Below are 16,747 nucleotides of genomic sequence, written 5' to 3' on the forward strand. Positions count from 1 at the left end.
CAGAGAAGCCCTCATTACATACACTTGCCTTTTGTGCTGCCTTAGTATTTTAAAGAACTACCACTATTTTTTCGTGATCTGATTGGCAACCTTGATGAATTCCAGAAAACACAACCTCTGAGGAATAACTGAAGCAGCTGAGGATGGTAAATCCAGAACGAAGACAAGAGAGGGGAGTGAGCATGTTCTCGATGTGGTACCTGTACAGCAGAAGTGAGTAAACTTCTCATCCCAACATTTCTAAATACTATTTTCTGACTGTGTGAAAGAATCAGCATAGAGTGTCTAAGGACATGGTGGGAGTTGCCACCACAGAAGGCTTTAAGTACAGGTTAAACAAACATGTCCAGGATGGCTGGGATATCATCTGTCCTGTCTTGCTTTAAGAGAAGGGACTAAATGACTACGTAAATCTCTTAGCCCTGTTTGCTGTGAGCTGATGAGTAGTACTATTAAATATTTTCCTGACAGAATCACCATCAGGGAACTTAAACCCTCCAAGTATCTGCACAAAAAGACTACGAAAACCCTTTTAGTTTTAAAATGCCAGAGCTACAAAGCAATTAAGACACAAACATGCCTACACAAATGCAAGAGAAGTGTAATGAGACTTTGTTAGGCTGAGTTGTGTTGTTTCCCCAGATTTTTAAGTGAAATATCTTCATTGTATTACATGTACTACACCATCACTGTATGTATTGCATGATTTTGAAGTCAGCCTCTCTAGCCTTGAGTAATTAAAGCAAAACACATGCTGCCCTTAAGATTAAGTTGCAAACAAACAAAGCTGTGTGTGCACCATCTGCTGCCCCAGGCACGGACAGCACGTGCATGTGTGGGTGCAGCAGCAGCCACGGGAACTTGGGTCATCCAAGCTGGAGCTGCTTTTCCAACAGTCCCTTCTCAGGAACAAAGATATGTCCCTTCCTCTACCTGCACAACATTCTAACACAAGCTGCAGGTGCTTTTTGAAAAAATGTTCACTGGGTTCTACAGTTTACAATAGAACTCTTATTACAGAAGGATTTTTTAACAATTATAATTAAAACCAGAAAAATAAAGTTCCCTTTTATTTTTCAGGATTCCTTTGTGAATTTGACAGCAGGTCTGAAAAGGTTGTTTTGTCTCTTGTGGGTCTTTTATACAGGAATTTAATTTTAAAATACAAGAATATATGATTGTAGAAGCAGCAGAAAAGCAGTTAGCAAAGTATATTATTTCTTCCTGTAAAAAAATTAATTAGAACACTTAAAAATAGAATTTCTAAAACGATTAACAGAGATTGAAACACTACTGGGATCACTGGATATGGATCTATGGAATGAGGGTACAGAGGGTGATTTGATGTGGCATTTTCCCTTTTGTGAGATAAATGAGAGTAATATCTGCATTACCTTTTGTAGTGCAATGACTTCTTGTTGTAACCCTTCACTTTTTTTGTTTGCCTCTTGTGACAACACTCTGTACTTCTCAGTCTGAGCCTGCTGCATGCTGAGTGTTCGCTGCAGTCGGGCGTTTTCTTCCTCAGTCTCTTTAAGCCGAGTTTCTAAATTCTGATTTTCATCATCCTGTTTGCCAGTAATTAACAAAAAAAATGACATCACTGAAGGAAGCAGGAGGATAATGCAGTAATAATGTCTTGTAAATAGAAGTCAGGAAAAATACACATACCATAGAGATAAGTTTTTAAAATTACATGGCAACAAGAAAACACTATTTTACCAGGATAGTCCTTCAAAAAACAGTAACACTTCTCTCATTTAATTTTTACAGCCTTTCACTTGAAACTATTCTGTAGCAGTATTTAAAACATTTAATTTCTCATAGCTCAAAGGTTTTGAGAAATATCAAAGTGTTACAGAATAATACGAGTAACAGTGGGACACAGATATTTTGTGAGAATAGCTAAATGCAAACATTGGGAAAAATTATGGGAAATAGAAAAGAATATAATTACTGATAAACCAATCCATTATGTTTTAGGAGATTATCTGGTTTTGACTTAAAAGCAAGCTAATGATCCAGGGTACATCAAGTATTCAAATTTAAGATTCTCTTAACATCAAGTGAATCCCATATTAGATTCATGACCTACTGGCAATTACATCCCACATTAAGCATTATAATTCAAGGCATTTTTCTTTTATAACCTTTCAAACGTTATAAGTGAATACTGACGTGGGTTATTTTAGAGACACGTTATGCCCTTCACTTCTTCACAAAAAAGAAATCAAGCCACGCACCGAAATGGAGTTGCTGTGAAAACAAGTCTCTCTCTGCTGCTCTCTCAGCCCCTTGGAATACAAGCTCCTCACCTGGGAAATCTCTCTGCCTTACCCTGAGCTCCATGTGCCCACCTGCACCTTGTACACTCTAACAGTGAAGTATCAGTGTAGCTTCACTCTGCCTTAAGTTCAGCTTGATCTGCCCAAATGTCATTCCAAACATTGTCCTCTGCATCAGTTTTTTGCATAAGTATTTCTTAAGCTTTCTTATTTCTCACTCTGCCCTACACATTCCCTCTCATCCCATCACCTGGCTCTGGACACCACCTGTCTTCTCTCTGTACACCAAAATCTGTATTTCACCGCTCCTGTTTCCTCCTCCTTGTGCTCAGGTCCTGGGAACGCTCCCGTTCCCAGCAGGGATGCTTTGGGCACTCTGCAGCACCAGAGTTCCTGCAGCTGGGGCATGTCTTCATTCCCAGGGGTTCTTTCCAGCCTTGAATTCTTTTCCAGTAAGTGCATCTTGTAAGCTTTTAGCCCAAGATCACATTTATACAGGAATTACTATCCTTGATTCTAAATTATTAGGATATTTAAAAAAAAACAAAACTTCAGCTCTTAATACTTGAAAAGGAAATGTTGAGACATTTGCGATTATTTGTTAAAGGGGAACTTTTAACAATAGATAAAAGAATTCAGCTCTTACCTTTTTCCTGCATTCAAACACTACATTTGCCAGGTCTTCCTGTGTAACACGTAACTTTGCCTTAAGAAATCTGATTTGAGCTTCTGTGAACATAAAAAGTTACATTAAATATCCACAAGTATTCATGATTCAATGCAGGAAAGAAGCAAGACTGATGTTATAACTCACTTGCATGTTCTTATTTTTAGAAACACTCTACATTGTTTGTAATTGTTAAAGAGAAATAGGCAAATAAAACCTCAGATTTCTAAAAAGATGTTGCAGGTTTCTCATGCTCAGGCAAAGCTTTGTATAGATTTTTTTCTTTTAATGACTGAGCTTGACATCTTTAAAATGTAAAAGACACATAATTCTCAAAATTGAAACTTACTGAAAACTTGCATCATCCCTGGCTGCACATTACAGAATTTCTTGAGTCTAAGTCAAGAAAACTACATCGTAGGGCATGTCTCCATTGCAATCTATCTGTAGCTGCAACTTGTGTAGTTACAGCCAAAGTAATTTTAAACTGTGCACAACAAGGAATTCAATGCAGATCCAAAGCCCTGCTAAATAGGTGAATACCCATCCCACACAGTAGTCTCTGCTTTTCTGCAGTACACTGTTCAAAATTAAATCCATTTAGTCAGATGTTTTTTCCAAATGAACTATTTTCCTGCTCTTGGACAGTTAAGAAATGGACTGTTATGACAAAACAAGCTGTGTGTGGACAGTTTGTTCTTTTACTTCCTATTCCCCAGATCATTCACATGGAACTCTTCCTGAACTTCCACAGGCACAAAGCATGGGAACAGTTTGAGGATCAAGTTGACCAACACAGGAATAACCATTAGTCACAGTAGTTATAAGGGGAAAAGAATAAAGCAGAGGCGTATCTGGAGCAGAGAAGGAATGGATGGGTACGTGTGTTCCTGTGCTGTAACAGGAATTCTTTTAATTTCACCCACCTTCCCCTATGAACTGTTACTGAAGCTTAAGCTGTAACTCCTCAGAGGCCATTAATGAGTAGGATTTAGGAAAAACACCATGAAATAGTAAGATACAGACTGACTTTTATTCCTTCTGTTATATTCTTTCTAGCTTCTGGTAACCAGTGGCTGTGGAGATGGAGATCATATTGAAGCTCTCAGGTGCCCTCTCAGGTACTTCTACACTATTGTCTGATTTTCTGCAGACCACACACAGTAGTTTGGCATTCACAATGTCCTGTGGCAATGAGTTGGCTAATTGTGCATTAGGTGAAAGAGAAACACTTCATATAGCTTGCTTTAAATCCAATTTAACGTGGCATTTTACTAGTGTTTGCATTACAGAAAGACAGCTTGCCCTTCACCATTACTGTTTTCATTACACATCTTTCCTATTGCCTTTAATTGTTCTGTTTTCAATCTGAAGATTCCAATTCAAGCTGTTCCACACTTCTGACTGCCACTGTACACTCTTAGCTGGATCTCTGCTAGCTCTACATCCTGGATTTGAGATGGGGTGTGCAGAACTGGGGTAGCATCACTTACAGTATAGTGCTAACACTGCAGTGCTTTGTTTTCTGTTATCTTCTGGAAGATTAGTAACAATTAATTTGCCTTTTCCACTGAGAACAGGCAGTAAGTTTATGCTTTTGGAAATGTCTTAATTAGTGATAGCAGGTGTAACTGGAGTTATGTAGTAGGTGTAACTGGATAGTTGTGTCACTTTGCGCTCTTTAATACAAAATATAAACCTGCACTTTATCCCCTCAGGACCATGAGATTCTTTTGCAAACTTCAACATCAGTTTTAACTATTCTAAAATCACTGTTTCATATACAAATTTCTTTACCAGCCATCATTTAGCTGTTGTGAATAATGTAAGCTCTGTGACAGATCCCTCTATTACCTGTAAAAACTACTGCTTTTTACAATTTTGTTTCTTCTTTTACTCAGCTGTTAGTCCACAGACAACTTCTTAGTCAGCTGTGTGTCATTAAGAGCACTTAGTAGTAAAACTTGTGAAAATTCAAACACACAACTAGAACCAGATCAGTCTTGGGAGATGCCTGTGATCCAAATATGTTTGACTTCTCACAGGAGGTAAAGATATTTAAACAATTAGCTTCCTAATTGATCAATTTTAGTCACCTGATGAAGCTGATAAGAGGGATGAGCATCATTTTTTAGGATGGTCTTAGGTTATAAAGTAACCAACATTGTCGGCACAGGAAAACAAGAAAAGGATGTCTGAGAGGCTCTGATACCATACAAGAAGGAACAGACATCTTGAATTCCTGAGATAATATGAAGATGAACATGAAGTGCAACAATACATTCCAGTATTTTGTTCCTATGTGTGTGGGTACATTAGATAACAATAGAGCTTCATCTTCAGCCTTCTGTATGTCTGTGTGCTTTTATCATTGCTGGTGACTGCAGAGCTGAGTTATAACCCACAGAAACAGCTCCCAACAAGATGTGTTGGCAGAAAACTGGCTACACTGTGGTAATCCTGAAATAAAGACCCAAGTCCAGGGAGAGCACTGCAGGAAGCTCAGGGAAAGGACAATGGTGTGGAACTTGAGCAGCACGTTGGCCTAAGGAGCCAAGCAAAGGCACACCGGCCTAAGGAATCTCTTACTGGAGATTCCCACTGAGGGATCAGCCCTCACTGTAACAGGGCCTGCTTAATACCTACATCTGCCTCCTTGTGACTGTTCTGTGAGTCTGACAATGCTGGAATGCTCTGCAACAGCTTATTTACCATATTAAGGTGGCATCCAGAGTGTTCTAAACAGTCAATATCAAATGTAAAACCAAAAATTGGTCCAGAGTATTTTCATTTTATCTTTAAAGTTACAGAAACAATTCTCAATACTCAAATACTCAATACTCCCTTGGTCATTGAGACCTGATTACTTGGCACCAGTAATAACTCTTAAGTTACCTTGAATTAATTTGATGTAAGCTCCCAATGCAAGCCAAAGGCATTTCTGTTTAGTTTGGGAGAAAGAACTATAAAAAAGACAGCTGAGGGTCTGTTTGGGGAGACTTGGTAACTGAAGATGTGCAAAGAATTACATGAGGTTAGAAACCAAGCTATTCCTGTGTGGGAATGCCTGTAGACATCAGGCTGTTCGATAAAATGAAGAGGGCACAGGCACTTTGTTCTCCTGTGGTGAATCTCTGACTTCGTGCTTGCTTTAGCATTGTAAGGAACTACACAGACTCCCTTTTATCACACCAGAGCCAAAAAGAGAGATACACATCATTCCTTTACCATCACTGGCAAATATATCAATGCCCTTTCCTGTTCTGTTCCTAGGACAGACATAAACACACCACTTGGAGTGGGAAAGTATCTGGAGGATTCTCATTACCTTGTTTAAGCCACTTGGTAAGATCCACAGCACTGGTCTGAGGAAAGGCCTTTTCCTCTAAAGGCAGAGTTTGTGCAAAGGACTGAAGCTCATCTTTTTGGAAATACAAGCTTAGCATTGTGTACTTCTGTTCTCCCAGTGAAATGAATCAAATGTTATGCACTTATTCAACAAATGCAACCATTCAAATATCTCCCTACAAAGGTGGAAATGAAGATAAAAATTCCCTTTTCCACATAATTATTCATTGATACGTGACCTGATCATCCTCTGAGACTATGGAAAGAGGAAAAACCTTCTTTCCCTTTCCGTTAACTCAAGGGCTTTAGATTTTTCCCTGTTATTTTTACAGAAACTCTTTTTTTCCCTCAGAAAAATAATCCGTTTCTAACAGTCGTGAAGTAAGAATAAAATGGAAGGAAACTTACCTGCTCCCATGTCATTCCCAACACTTGGAATAATATCATCATCTGGACTATCTGGTAAGGCTCCTTTCTTTAGTTTTTCTTCAACTCTGCTTATTGTTTTTGTTAACGAAAAACCTATGAAATCTTCCAGTACTGCAACACCATCAACACTTTGTACTTCCATGTTTCTTATTTTTGAACTAAAAAAAGAAAACCCTAGATTTTAAATTTATAATTTAAAAAAATTGCAAAAATGTAATGTATTGGCTATTTTTAAGAGTGTACAGTTATTTACCTAATGCAATTTCATTACTTGCTGTGAAAGATATACTGATGGCAATTTCTCATCTTGTAAATCTCACCTTTACCATATTCCACATAAACAATTACAGGATTTTACATACTATGATAATGTAGAAGGCAGAGAAACTGCTACCATTTTCTACTGAGAAGGTTCTGGCATGGTCTTCTCATACAACAAATTCAAAACTACACCAGAATAGAAGAAAGAGTCAGAAGAATGTTCTATTGGCTTTAGCTGCTAGCCTCTGTTTTAATTTCTGCTAGTTCCCTGCTCCCAAGTTAATTTGTAGAACTCTGTCCCCTCTGGCTGTTCTCCTACTTTACCACAATTTCTGCATCGTTATGCCTGGCCCAGGAAACTTCTCTGATCCTAGAAGTTGCATATCCAAGGTTTCATAAAACCAAAACACAAGGTAACACATCAGCTACAGTGGGTATCTCCTCAGCTTTCTTTTACAGAAAGGTGATATCTGAAGCTCCTAAGTTATTATTGTAATATATCCTCATCCCAGTGCAGTTTCCAAACTCCTCCCAGCTCCTAACTTTCTCCCACAGCTTTGGGTTCACCACACAGGGTCCGTGCCTCCACAGTTCCACTACTCCAAATCTCACAATGTGCCCCTGACAGCCCCACCTGGACCTGCCCAAGGTGGGCCCAGAGGGTCTACACTGACTTCCAAGTCCTAAGAGGCAGCCTGGGCCTGTGTCAGTTCCATGCTCTGCCACCTTGCAGTCCATTTCCACCCTAGTTTGGTATCAGGCTGTATCTTGGGGCAGTTTAAATTTGCTCCCAGGATCTTGTGCCTTTCTCGACTCTTCTCTCTCATCCAGATCTCCATTTCTTGGTTTTACAATCTTGAATTTGCACCCTACATATCTGAAGCTTCTCAGCTTGCAGCCCCTGGAAGGTGTGGTGTTACTGACCCTCTCCTGTCCTGTGAGCCCAGGCTTGCCCACAAGAGAGACCCCTGAGGGCCCCCTGTTTCCACAGGACAAACTGGCCTGCAACCCCTCTGTGTGCTCTCCCAGGTTGGCTCAGGTGCTGTATTTCTGTATTTCTCACAGCTGTGATCTTTGGGCCTCCTCTCACTGAAGGAATTTACAGTTTAGCTGTCAGCCCTGAGAAGTGACGAAGCAGAAAGCAACAGTTTCATTGTTGTAATATTAATCACATATGTTTACTGATAATTTTTGGTGCAAGGAAACAGAGACAGCCACATGGTGGAGCTGACTGAGGAGGACCAAAAGTTTTATACATTTATTTATATAAATATAGAAGCATATATGAATAAAATAACCTGATAGACAAAAACAGCAACTAGAAGACTTTATGACAAACCAAAGGAGATGCCTGATATACCTTGAAGTAGTTCTTTTTCCTTTGCTTCCAGAGTATGGTCTGTTCTGATCCATGGGCACAGAAGCACATTTCTTCTTGTTTGCTACCTACAAATTTTTTCAAAAAGTCATGGTTTGGGGGTTTTTTTAATTAATTAGTAATTACTTTTTTCTAGCATGTGGGGGGGGGGGTGTGTTTTCAGCTTCTTTTTAATATATCCAGACTCAAGGATATTTTCAAACTATGCTTTTCAGACTTTCAAACCCAGTTTTCCAGTTTTATTTGCCCTCATCTTTATCTTGCAACTTTTATGTCTGTGTGCCCTAATTGTAATATATCCAATAGTCATTGGCTCTTGGGAGGTTTTGCACAATACTCAAAATAAATCTATGCACAAGCAAGGCTCTGAGCTGTTATCAAAATATTAACTCCTGAAATGTCATCAGAGCGCATTTTTTTGAAAAATGCTTATCATACCTTCAAAAATATGGTATTTTATGTATTATTTTAATCTTATAAATTCCCTGTAGAAGGAAGTTCTAACAGTATTTCTTTTACTTTCACCTAAATATTCTTTAAAATTAGAGAGGTTTCTACTGTATTCTGATAAATAACTGCAGAGAGTGTTTCGGAAGCTTTGCCTCACCTCCTAAAAGATTCAATATAGTTGTAATTAGAGACTACTGAGTTTGTTCCCAATCTCAACCTCATTCTTCCATTATGTCTCCTATATTCACTGACCCTCACTACTTGTTTATTATTACATCTAGAAGACACTAGTATTGCCTTTACTATTATACAGCTGAGGGAGGGAAGGGGAGAAAGCAGGAAATTAATTATGTTCTAATACTTTCTGCTTGGAATTCTTAATTTGATGTTCTAAACACTGAACACTTACATCAATGCTTTGTAGAAGAGGAAACTTAGAATACAAAAATTAAACATGAGGTAAGTCCACTTGACCACCAGTGGCACTGAGAAAATCTTGGTAACTGTCCCCGTAGCACTGCTTTGGGCATCACTGCTTTTTGGCTTCCCACCCATGTAAGTCCCAGTGTAGCACAGCCTCAAAAACAAAAGTCCTGTGTGGAAAGTATCCTGGAATAAAAAACAGCCATGATAGTTTTGACTTTGATACCTTGGCATGTGAGTGTCTAAGAGATGAAGCTTCAGAACTGAGTGGATCTCTGTAGAAAAGAGAGTTTAAAAAAATTCACCGAACATCTATAATAAAATAAAGACTTTACAATTAAAATTCAACCCACCTGTCAGATTAAGGAGAATAACATTTTCTATGTCTAGAATAAATAATACAGCTAAGGTGGGAACAGTAAATTCAAGCATAAATTCAGTCTCATTCTGTCTTTCCATTCTACCTCATTTGCCACCTCAATCACCTGGTGAGTCTACAATATCTAATGCAAAGGTTTACTCACTAGCAGAATCTTGATCTTATCTCTTGGAATTGAGACTTATCAGATCCATGACTCCCTGTACTAGGGAGTACTCAGCCAGTGTGCAGAGTTAGGAGCCTCAACAGGAGAGGCTGACAGTCCTTTAGCAAAGATCAGCACCAGCTCACTGGGAAACACACTCACCTCACACAGAAATCCCTGAATTCATACAAAGAAAATGAAGATATAAACCAGTGTCCTCTACAGCCTCAGAGGAGACAGCTCACCTATCCTAGCAGACTCAGGCTGATTGTTGTCAAGTCAATTGACAGGGACTATCAAATGAATATGAGATAGAACAATTTATAAATTAAGCCTTACAGAATTTTCTCTGAGATAAGTATTACAAGTATTGTATCCATTTTACAGATGAGGAAAAAAACAGGCATAAAAAAGCAGTTTTCTTATCTGCTTATTTGGCTGAAACTGTGCTTCTTAGTAACTGAATTTCAGGTTAAATGATTATTTTTAAAGTCTGTTGAAAACAAGCAGAAAGTTTTAGCCTGCTGTGTAATATTCAGGTCAAGTTCCTTGTCACACATATATATATTTATTTATATATATATATTTATAGATATATAGATGTATACAGATATATAGATATATATATGTAACATTTTTGCTTTCAAAATCTGTTATGTGAATGTGTATTATTGCACTGAAAGGCCTCTTTTTTACTACCCTTTATATTTTTTTTTTACTCCAATTAAAATGCTGGCTTATGAAAGGTTTGGAATAAAATTTAAAATTCTGGCTCATCAAGTCACCTAATTTTTTTGCCAGGCTGATTTGAGCAAATGTTTAGATCTTGCCTTTAAAAATTTCACAGACATTCATCAACAAGAATTATCTGCACAAAGCTCCGTATTTTATTAATCAAAAAAAAAAAAACCTGGAGAAATCATCTGTGTGTGGCTGGCAACAGACTTCAAGAATAGGATGATTAGTTTTTGTCTATTTACCCTATTTTCCTCATGCTTCCTTCCCATTGGCTCGCTCTAGGAGCATGCAGAAGGTGAGGATTTGCTGCCACAGAAATAGCAGTTATGTGTTATTCTGGAAAATATGAAAATACAACACTCTCTGTACTCAAGAAAACAATGATGTTCTTTCCTCTAACAGGCTAATTTGTTCCTACTGTATCTGTGGTCTTAGGGTTTTCTTTAAAAAAAACAAAACAAAACACCACCACCAAACCCCACAAACGAACAAAGCCGAACAAAACCCCCCACCTCGTGGTATCTCTCAAATTCTGCAAGGGTTTCTTTCCTACACATGGCAATCCCATTTCAAACGCTCATAACACGGCTCTGTGGTGGCACGGGAAGAGAAATTAAGGTGTAAATGCCGACAGGGTACACAAATGAGCAGGCAGAGTGCGGTGAGCTGCTGAGCGGCTCCATCCCCGCGAACGGGGCCTGTGCCCGAGCAAACCCCCCGTGCTGCTCCAGCCCCGGCCCGGCTGCCCATGCGCCTCCAGCTCGGCGCGTCTGCAGGGGAAAGTGTAAACAAAAGCTGAATCCAGTGCGCTGGCACTGGCGCTGCTTTGTTGCTAAGTGATTCAAGTTTCCCTGCAAAAAATATGCTGCAAGAACTCCGTAACAACTTAATTTAAAATACATTTTGACTTGGAGTGGGATGTAAATATTTGTTTTCTTTTTTTTCTACTTATTCCTTTTTTTTGCTTTTAACCTGTCTTTTTTATTTTTCCCCCTGATACTACCTTTTTCTTTGCTTCAATTCCTCCCTTTCTTTCCAGCTGGTTTAGTGCTCATTCTCCTTATAAGGAATCAATAGAAATTTGAAAGAGGTATTTCAAAAATATCTCAAGTGCTTCCCTTAGATTTATGACCTCTCCGCTTGCACAATTTAGAAAGAAAAGAATTTTTAATTAAATATTAAACACTTGGAACTAATCTAATTGAATGGCCTCAATGCTCACTCATGGATAATCAGTGTGCCTAATTTCTAGCACACATTTCTAATTTTTTTTAATGAGATTTCCAACCTTCTCTCACGTAAATGTTTACCAGAACACAGGCTGTGCTTGCTTTAAGGTGTTTAAATTTACGTAGGTAATTGTTAGATTAGCTGCTACTCTATGGTAAATGCCAATACTTTTTTTAATTCTTCCAACACTCCCATTTATTTCTAATGTGGACCATCAAAGCTATTTAAACTCCCTTTGTGGAGCTGAATCCTCTGATCACATTAGTTCATAATAACAGCCCCAAAACTCAACCCTAGTTTGAAGGTTTTAAAAATCTTCTCTCTAATGGTCACAATCCATCTAACAGAACATAAAAGTAAAGTGAGATCCATAATTTGTTTGCAAAGCATGATTATACTGATAACACACTAAGTTTCTTGCCCCCTGCTCAGTCAGCTGTTGGACTTGGCTTTAAAATAGCTCAGGAATAACTTTAACTGTAGTAGCAAACTTTTTCTGGAAGACAGGCTTCTATCACAGAAGCTGTGACTTGCTGCCATACATTTTAGTGTCCTGGAAAACCCTTTTTCTTTCTTAAAAACTCCTTAATGTCATTGCTTTTATCCTGCGCAAAAGGAACTATTTGATCATCTCTATCAGACTCTCATATACACTATTCCAAAAGTTTCCCAACTGCAGCTTAACAGTTGAAGCGTCTTGTAGTCTGTCCTTCTTTCTTATCCAGATTAGTGGCATCTTAAATTTAGGAACCTACAGATCAGATCCTTGATAAATTGTCTTTCAGTCTATCCTGAATTCCCCCACTTCCCACACTATCAACACACAAAGGCTTGAAGAACTAAGAGAACACAGCCATGTAGCCACTCCCAAGCCAAGGAGCTTGAACACCCAGGCCCAATCCCACATTCATCCAGCCCAAGGCATGGGGGCCCCAGCAGTGTAATGGTATCCACGTTCCAGAGGGTGGCATCTCAATGTTGGCCTGTCTTAGGGTTTTGTGTTTGGTTTTATCACGCACTTCCTGTCCCAGGAACATTTAGGCAAAGTTGTACGTGAACCAGTATCTGGTTTTTTTGCTTTTTCAGCTGAACTGTTAAAAACCATCCACTGCTGAGTGTCTCCTGTTTGGTACTGCAAAGAAACCTGTTACTTTCCCTTGCTGTGTTACAGAGGTCAGGAATACTTAATACTCTAGTCCAGCAAAATTAAGACTTCCTTCAAGTAACAGAGAATAACACAAGCTTGGTATCTTTTTTTCAAATAATAAGAAAAAAATAGACTCTATCAATCCAGTACACCACAAAGACAGATAAAACAGCAGCACAATTAGGGCACAGGTCAGGGTGTGCAGGATCAGTGTGGGGGTTCCCCACCAAATATACACAGCAGTTGTAAAGCACCTACCTCTGTCTGTCATCTTCAGGTGACTTAGTCTGTACTGAAAGTGGTTGAGATAGTATCTTCTGTTGGCCTTTCTTTATTAAAAAAAAAGTAGTCAAATTTGGAGGAATATAATCCGTTAAATTACCCATTTGCAAACCACAGTAACTACATTCTACTAGGAAAAGAATGGAAACTCTAATCTACTGTGGAACTTTCCAAACACAGGAAAAGATGGCTAAAAATGAAAATGTCGTTGCTATTTTGTTGTTAAATGTATATCTCTGCAATCTGGCAATGCCATGTGGTATATTAAGTGTCCTAAGAATACTTCATCTTTTGCTGTATTTAGAGAAGAAAAAAAAAAGGTTTTATTGTTGCTGTTTTCTAAAGGAAGATACTAGATGCTATTTCAGACATTTCATGTGCTTCTGTTCAAATGCCAACCACTAGGCCTCAGCTTGTCCCCTGCTCAAGAGAAGAGAATGTTCACAGGCCATGATTATGAAGTTTGAACAGTAGTGAAAGTGCAATCTATACAACCGTCAGTTTCCATAAGACTTAATTTGTTTTTTAAGCCTTATTTATTTGAATGAGTGCATTTACAATTCATATATCTAATACGCAGAACACCTTCCCCAAACTGGTTTGGGTATAAAGCATTCCTGTCCCATTCCCTTTTTATTCATTTGTCCAATTTTTATATAAATCTTTGCTCTCTTTGGCACACAGCCACATCAATGATAAAAGATAATACTGACAATAAACAGGTACTTTTTCTGTTTTAAGAAAGTTTCCTTCTTACTAAGTTCATGGTTTCTATTAATGTTGCTTTGTTTTGTATTTCTTTCAGATTGAACAACATAGATCCTATTTCACTGGAAGTTATTGCAACAGGATCTGGTTTTCAAATACTGATTTTTATTTTAGTATTTAAGACACAGAACCACCTACAGGTACTTTTCTAAAACAAGTTTTTTATGTGGTTTTATGTCTATATCTGCACAAATGCTGTAGACATCTGTGTGAATACCTACCTGATGAAATTATATTAGAACTATTTTTGGATGTGTTTTTAGTAGAAGTTTACAACTTTGAAAAAAAATTACATTGCATTTGAAAGCAAAATACTCTAAGTAGTCATGGTTTAAATAATTTGTTTTGAGGCTCAACCCTGTGTGCATGGGAATCAAGGATAGATCAGGTATTCCCCACTCACCATGAGCTCTTCAGCCTGACGCACCAGTTTTTCTGTTTTGGCTTCTAATTCTGCATTCAGTCTCCTGAGAAGAGTAAGAATGCTTGTTGTTGAGGTTTTGAAAGATTCAAAAGAAATAAATGTAAGCATGACAGTAGTTCTGCCTGAACTAAGTGAAATTTTAGTAATTCCTGTAAAGGGACACTGAGATATACTTCAGGGTATCAACAAATGCTTCGACAGTTTCCCATGTTTCTGGCAAATCCAGGGCAATAAAACACCTCTACCCATTAAACAGCAAGGTTTAGGTTGCAGTTCTGAGAGGTGAGGGGTATCTCTGGGTTTGGACGTGTCATTGCTTATGTCTTTATTTCCTCCGTGTTTTGTGTTTAACACAGTCCAGCACAGGTTTGGAAGGAGCCGTGTCCAACTACATTGTTAATGACACAATTAAAGCTCTGTCTGTACAGGCTCCCCGTGCCCCGCCACTCACCGAGGCGAGCCCGGCACCTAACGGGGCGAGGGCTGCCATTTGAAACATTTTAAGGCTGTTTTTTTAAAACAGGGTTAAGCTCTTATATGGTCATAACTGAGACACAAAGGCAGTGTCGGAGGTGCAGAGTCCCCACGCACGGGCCCAGTAAGGGGAACAGGGCCGGGGCAGTGTGTCCCGGTGCGGGTACAGGGCCCGGCCGACTCCTTACTTGTACTGCTGTTCCTTGGCCAGCCAGGCCCCGCTCAGCGCGCCGGGCCCCGCGGGGCCGCCGCCCGCCATCCGCACCTGCGGGGAGGACGCGACAGTGAGCGGGGCGGACCCGGCGCGGCCGCGCTGCCCCAGCCCCGGCCCCAGCCCCGGCCTTACCCCCGCTCGGGCCCCGCCCCGCCGGGCCCCGCCGCTGCCGCCCGACGACATTTTGTCCGCGCCGAGCCCGCTGTGGCGTCGCCTTCGCCAGGGCAACTGGCGGCCCCCGCCCTCCGTCCGGCCCTCCTGCCCTCCGTCCGGCCCTCCGCGTCAGGACCCCGGCGACAGGGCGGGCACGGCGCCCTGAGCGGAGCTGCTGCGTTCAGGTGACGGGCATGCGAGTCATGAGGGCTGAGGTGCCTTCTCACTTATCGTTGTACTAAGTATTTGTCGCAGCCCTGCTGTTAGAACTCTTGGCCTCTGTACGTGTTGCCCGCCACCACTGCCTGGTTTCACTGCGTTACGCGTCAGTTCGCAGCACAACAGCAGCTGCGCCACCACCGCACAGCTCCCAGCTTGTCTCTCTGCGTTTCCTATTTCCAGGTCTCTGTCATTGTCACCTGGGTTTAGCCTTGTGCTCCACCACGTGTTTGAATCCCTCCATTACTTTTGTCCCTCACCCCCCACAGTCTGATTTTGCTGCATTTCTCCTTCCAGTCCCCCACGAGCCCACTCCCTGCTCATCCCTCGGGGTCTGGGAGTCACAGCATGGGTCAGGCTGGAAGGGACCACAGTGGGGCCATCTGGTCCCACCAGGCAGGGTCATCCCAGACCACATGGCACAGGATTGAGTCCAGATGGTTCTGGAACATCTCCAGTGGGGGAAACTCCACAGCCTCTCTGGGCAGCCCGTGGCAGTGCTGGGTTACTGCACAGGAAGGTTGTTCCTGGGCATCAGCTTCTGCCTGTTGCCTCTTGTCCTGTTGCTTGGCACCACCAAGAAGATTGTAGGTTACTTACCCACTCACCTGCTCATTCACTCCAATCCCCTTTCCCAAGTTTCAAATGGATGGTGCCCATCTGTGTGGCAGCAGCCCCACTGTCCTGTGCCCACATATCTACAGAGCAGGAATAACACAGTGCTATACTGAGCTACATGGGCTGTATGTGATTTTAATTAAGAGATTTGCACAGGGGAAATCAGAAGGGCTTATCTGGCTGGAAGTAGAAAGTCTGTGCCATGCTGAAGGATTCTGCAGAAGTATTAGTTGCAAAACAGAAGAAACGCTTGGAGATTTTGGGCATTGAGACAGACAGTGCAATGGGATAAATGGAGGTGAAATGAAAGACAGGACAAATGTGATTAGTGGGAGGCAAGAAATGGAAATATTAATAGAGAAAGTTTAAAGTGCTTTGCACTAACCTTGATTCAAAGGTATTGACGCAAAGGGGAAAAGACTGAGCCTATGAAAAACATTAAGTTGTCTATCAAGAGGTCAGTCCATTTCAATAATTTTGGGGGTTTTACTAACAATAGAAAGAGGTTAATGGTGGCCTTTAAAAAATCAGATTTGAACTCCATCAGTTGTGCTTTTGGTTTAGAGAAACAAGAAGGGCGAGGTCAGTAGTAGAAATCTAATCTCCACAGGGGAAAAGGCAGATTTTTTTGTAGATTCCATAAGGCATTAACACTTTGTAACAACAACCCCTCTAGTGAGGTTCTAGTGAGATTTTAAGGGAAGCAGAAGAACAG

At 40.4% G+C, this 16,747-nt stretch overlaps 2 protein-coding genes across 6 annotated transcripts in view; one reads left to right on the top strand and one right to left on the bottom strand.

Annotated features, from left to right (window-relative positions):
* The window catches only part of MNS1 (meiosis specific nuclear structural 1), an 18,363-nt gene extending 14,290 nt beyond the window's left edge, over nt 1–4,073 (top strand). Inside the window, exons 11-13 of one of the 2 annotated variants that reach the window (XR_011698995.1) lie at nt 106–213; nt 3,707–3,830; nt 4,012–4,073. The gene's annotated coding sequence lies outside the window, so the exon portion shown is untranslated. The remainder of the gene's footprint in view (nt 1–105; nt 214–3,706; nt 3,831–4,011) is intronic. The other variant, XR_011698996.1, reaches the window with a different exon arrangement.
* TEX9 (testis expressed 9) overlaps nt 1–15,549 on the bottom strand; it is a 21,632-nt gene extending 6,083 nt beyond the window's left edge. Inside the window, exons 1-9 of one of the 4 annotated variants that reach the window (XM_071568968.1) lie at nt 15,175–15,549; nt 15,017–15,093; nt 14,334–14,397; nt 13,139–13,209; nt 9,468–9,516; nt 8,351–8,436; nt 6,709–6,887; nt 2,932–3,014; nt 1,395–1,568 (exon numbers count right to left, since the gene is read on the bottom strand). In XM_071568968.1, the coding sequence (XP_071425069.1) occupies nt 1,395–1,568; nt 2,932–3,014; nt 6,709–6,887; nt 8,351–8,436; nt 9,468–9,516; nt 13,139–13,209; nt 14,334–14,397; nt 15,017–15,093; nt 15,175–15,225 (834 nt within the window). In that variant the 5' untranslated portion in view covers nt 15,226–15,549. The other 3 variants (XM_071568969.1, XM_071568970.1, XM_071568971.1) reach the window with 3 other exon arrangements.
* Nucleotides 15,550–16,747: the final 1,198 nt, after the last annotated feature.

This window comes from Pithys albifrons, chromosome 13, assembly GCF_047495875.1.
Source record: "Pithys albifrons albifrons isolate INPA30051 chromosome 13, PitAlb_v1, whole genome shotgun sequence".
Taxonomy (NCBI): Eukaryota; Metazoa; Chordata; class Aves; order Passeriformes; family Thamnophilidae; genus Pithys; species Pithys albifrons.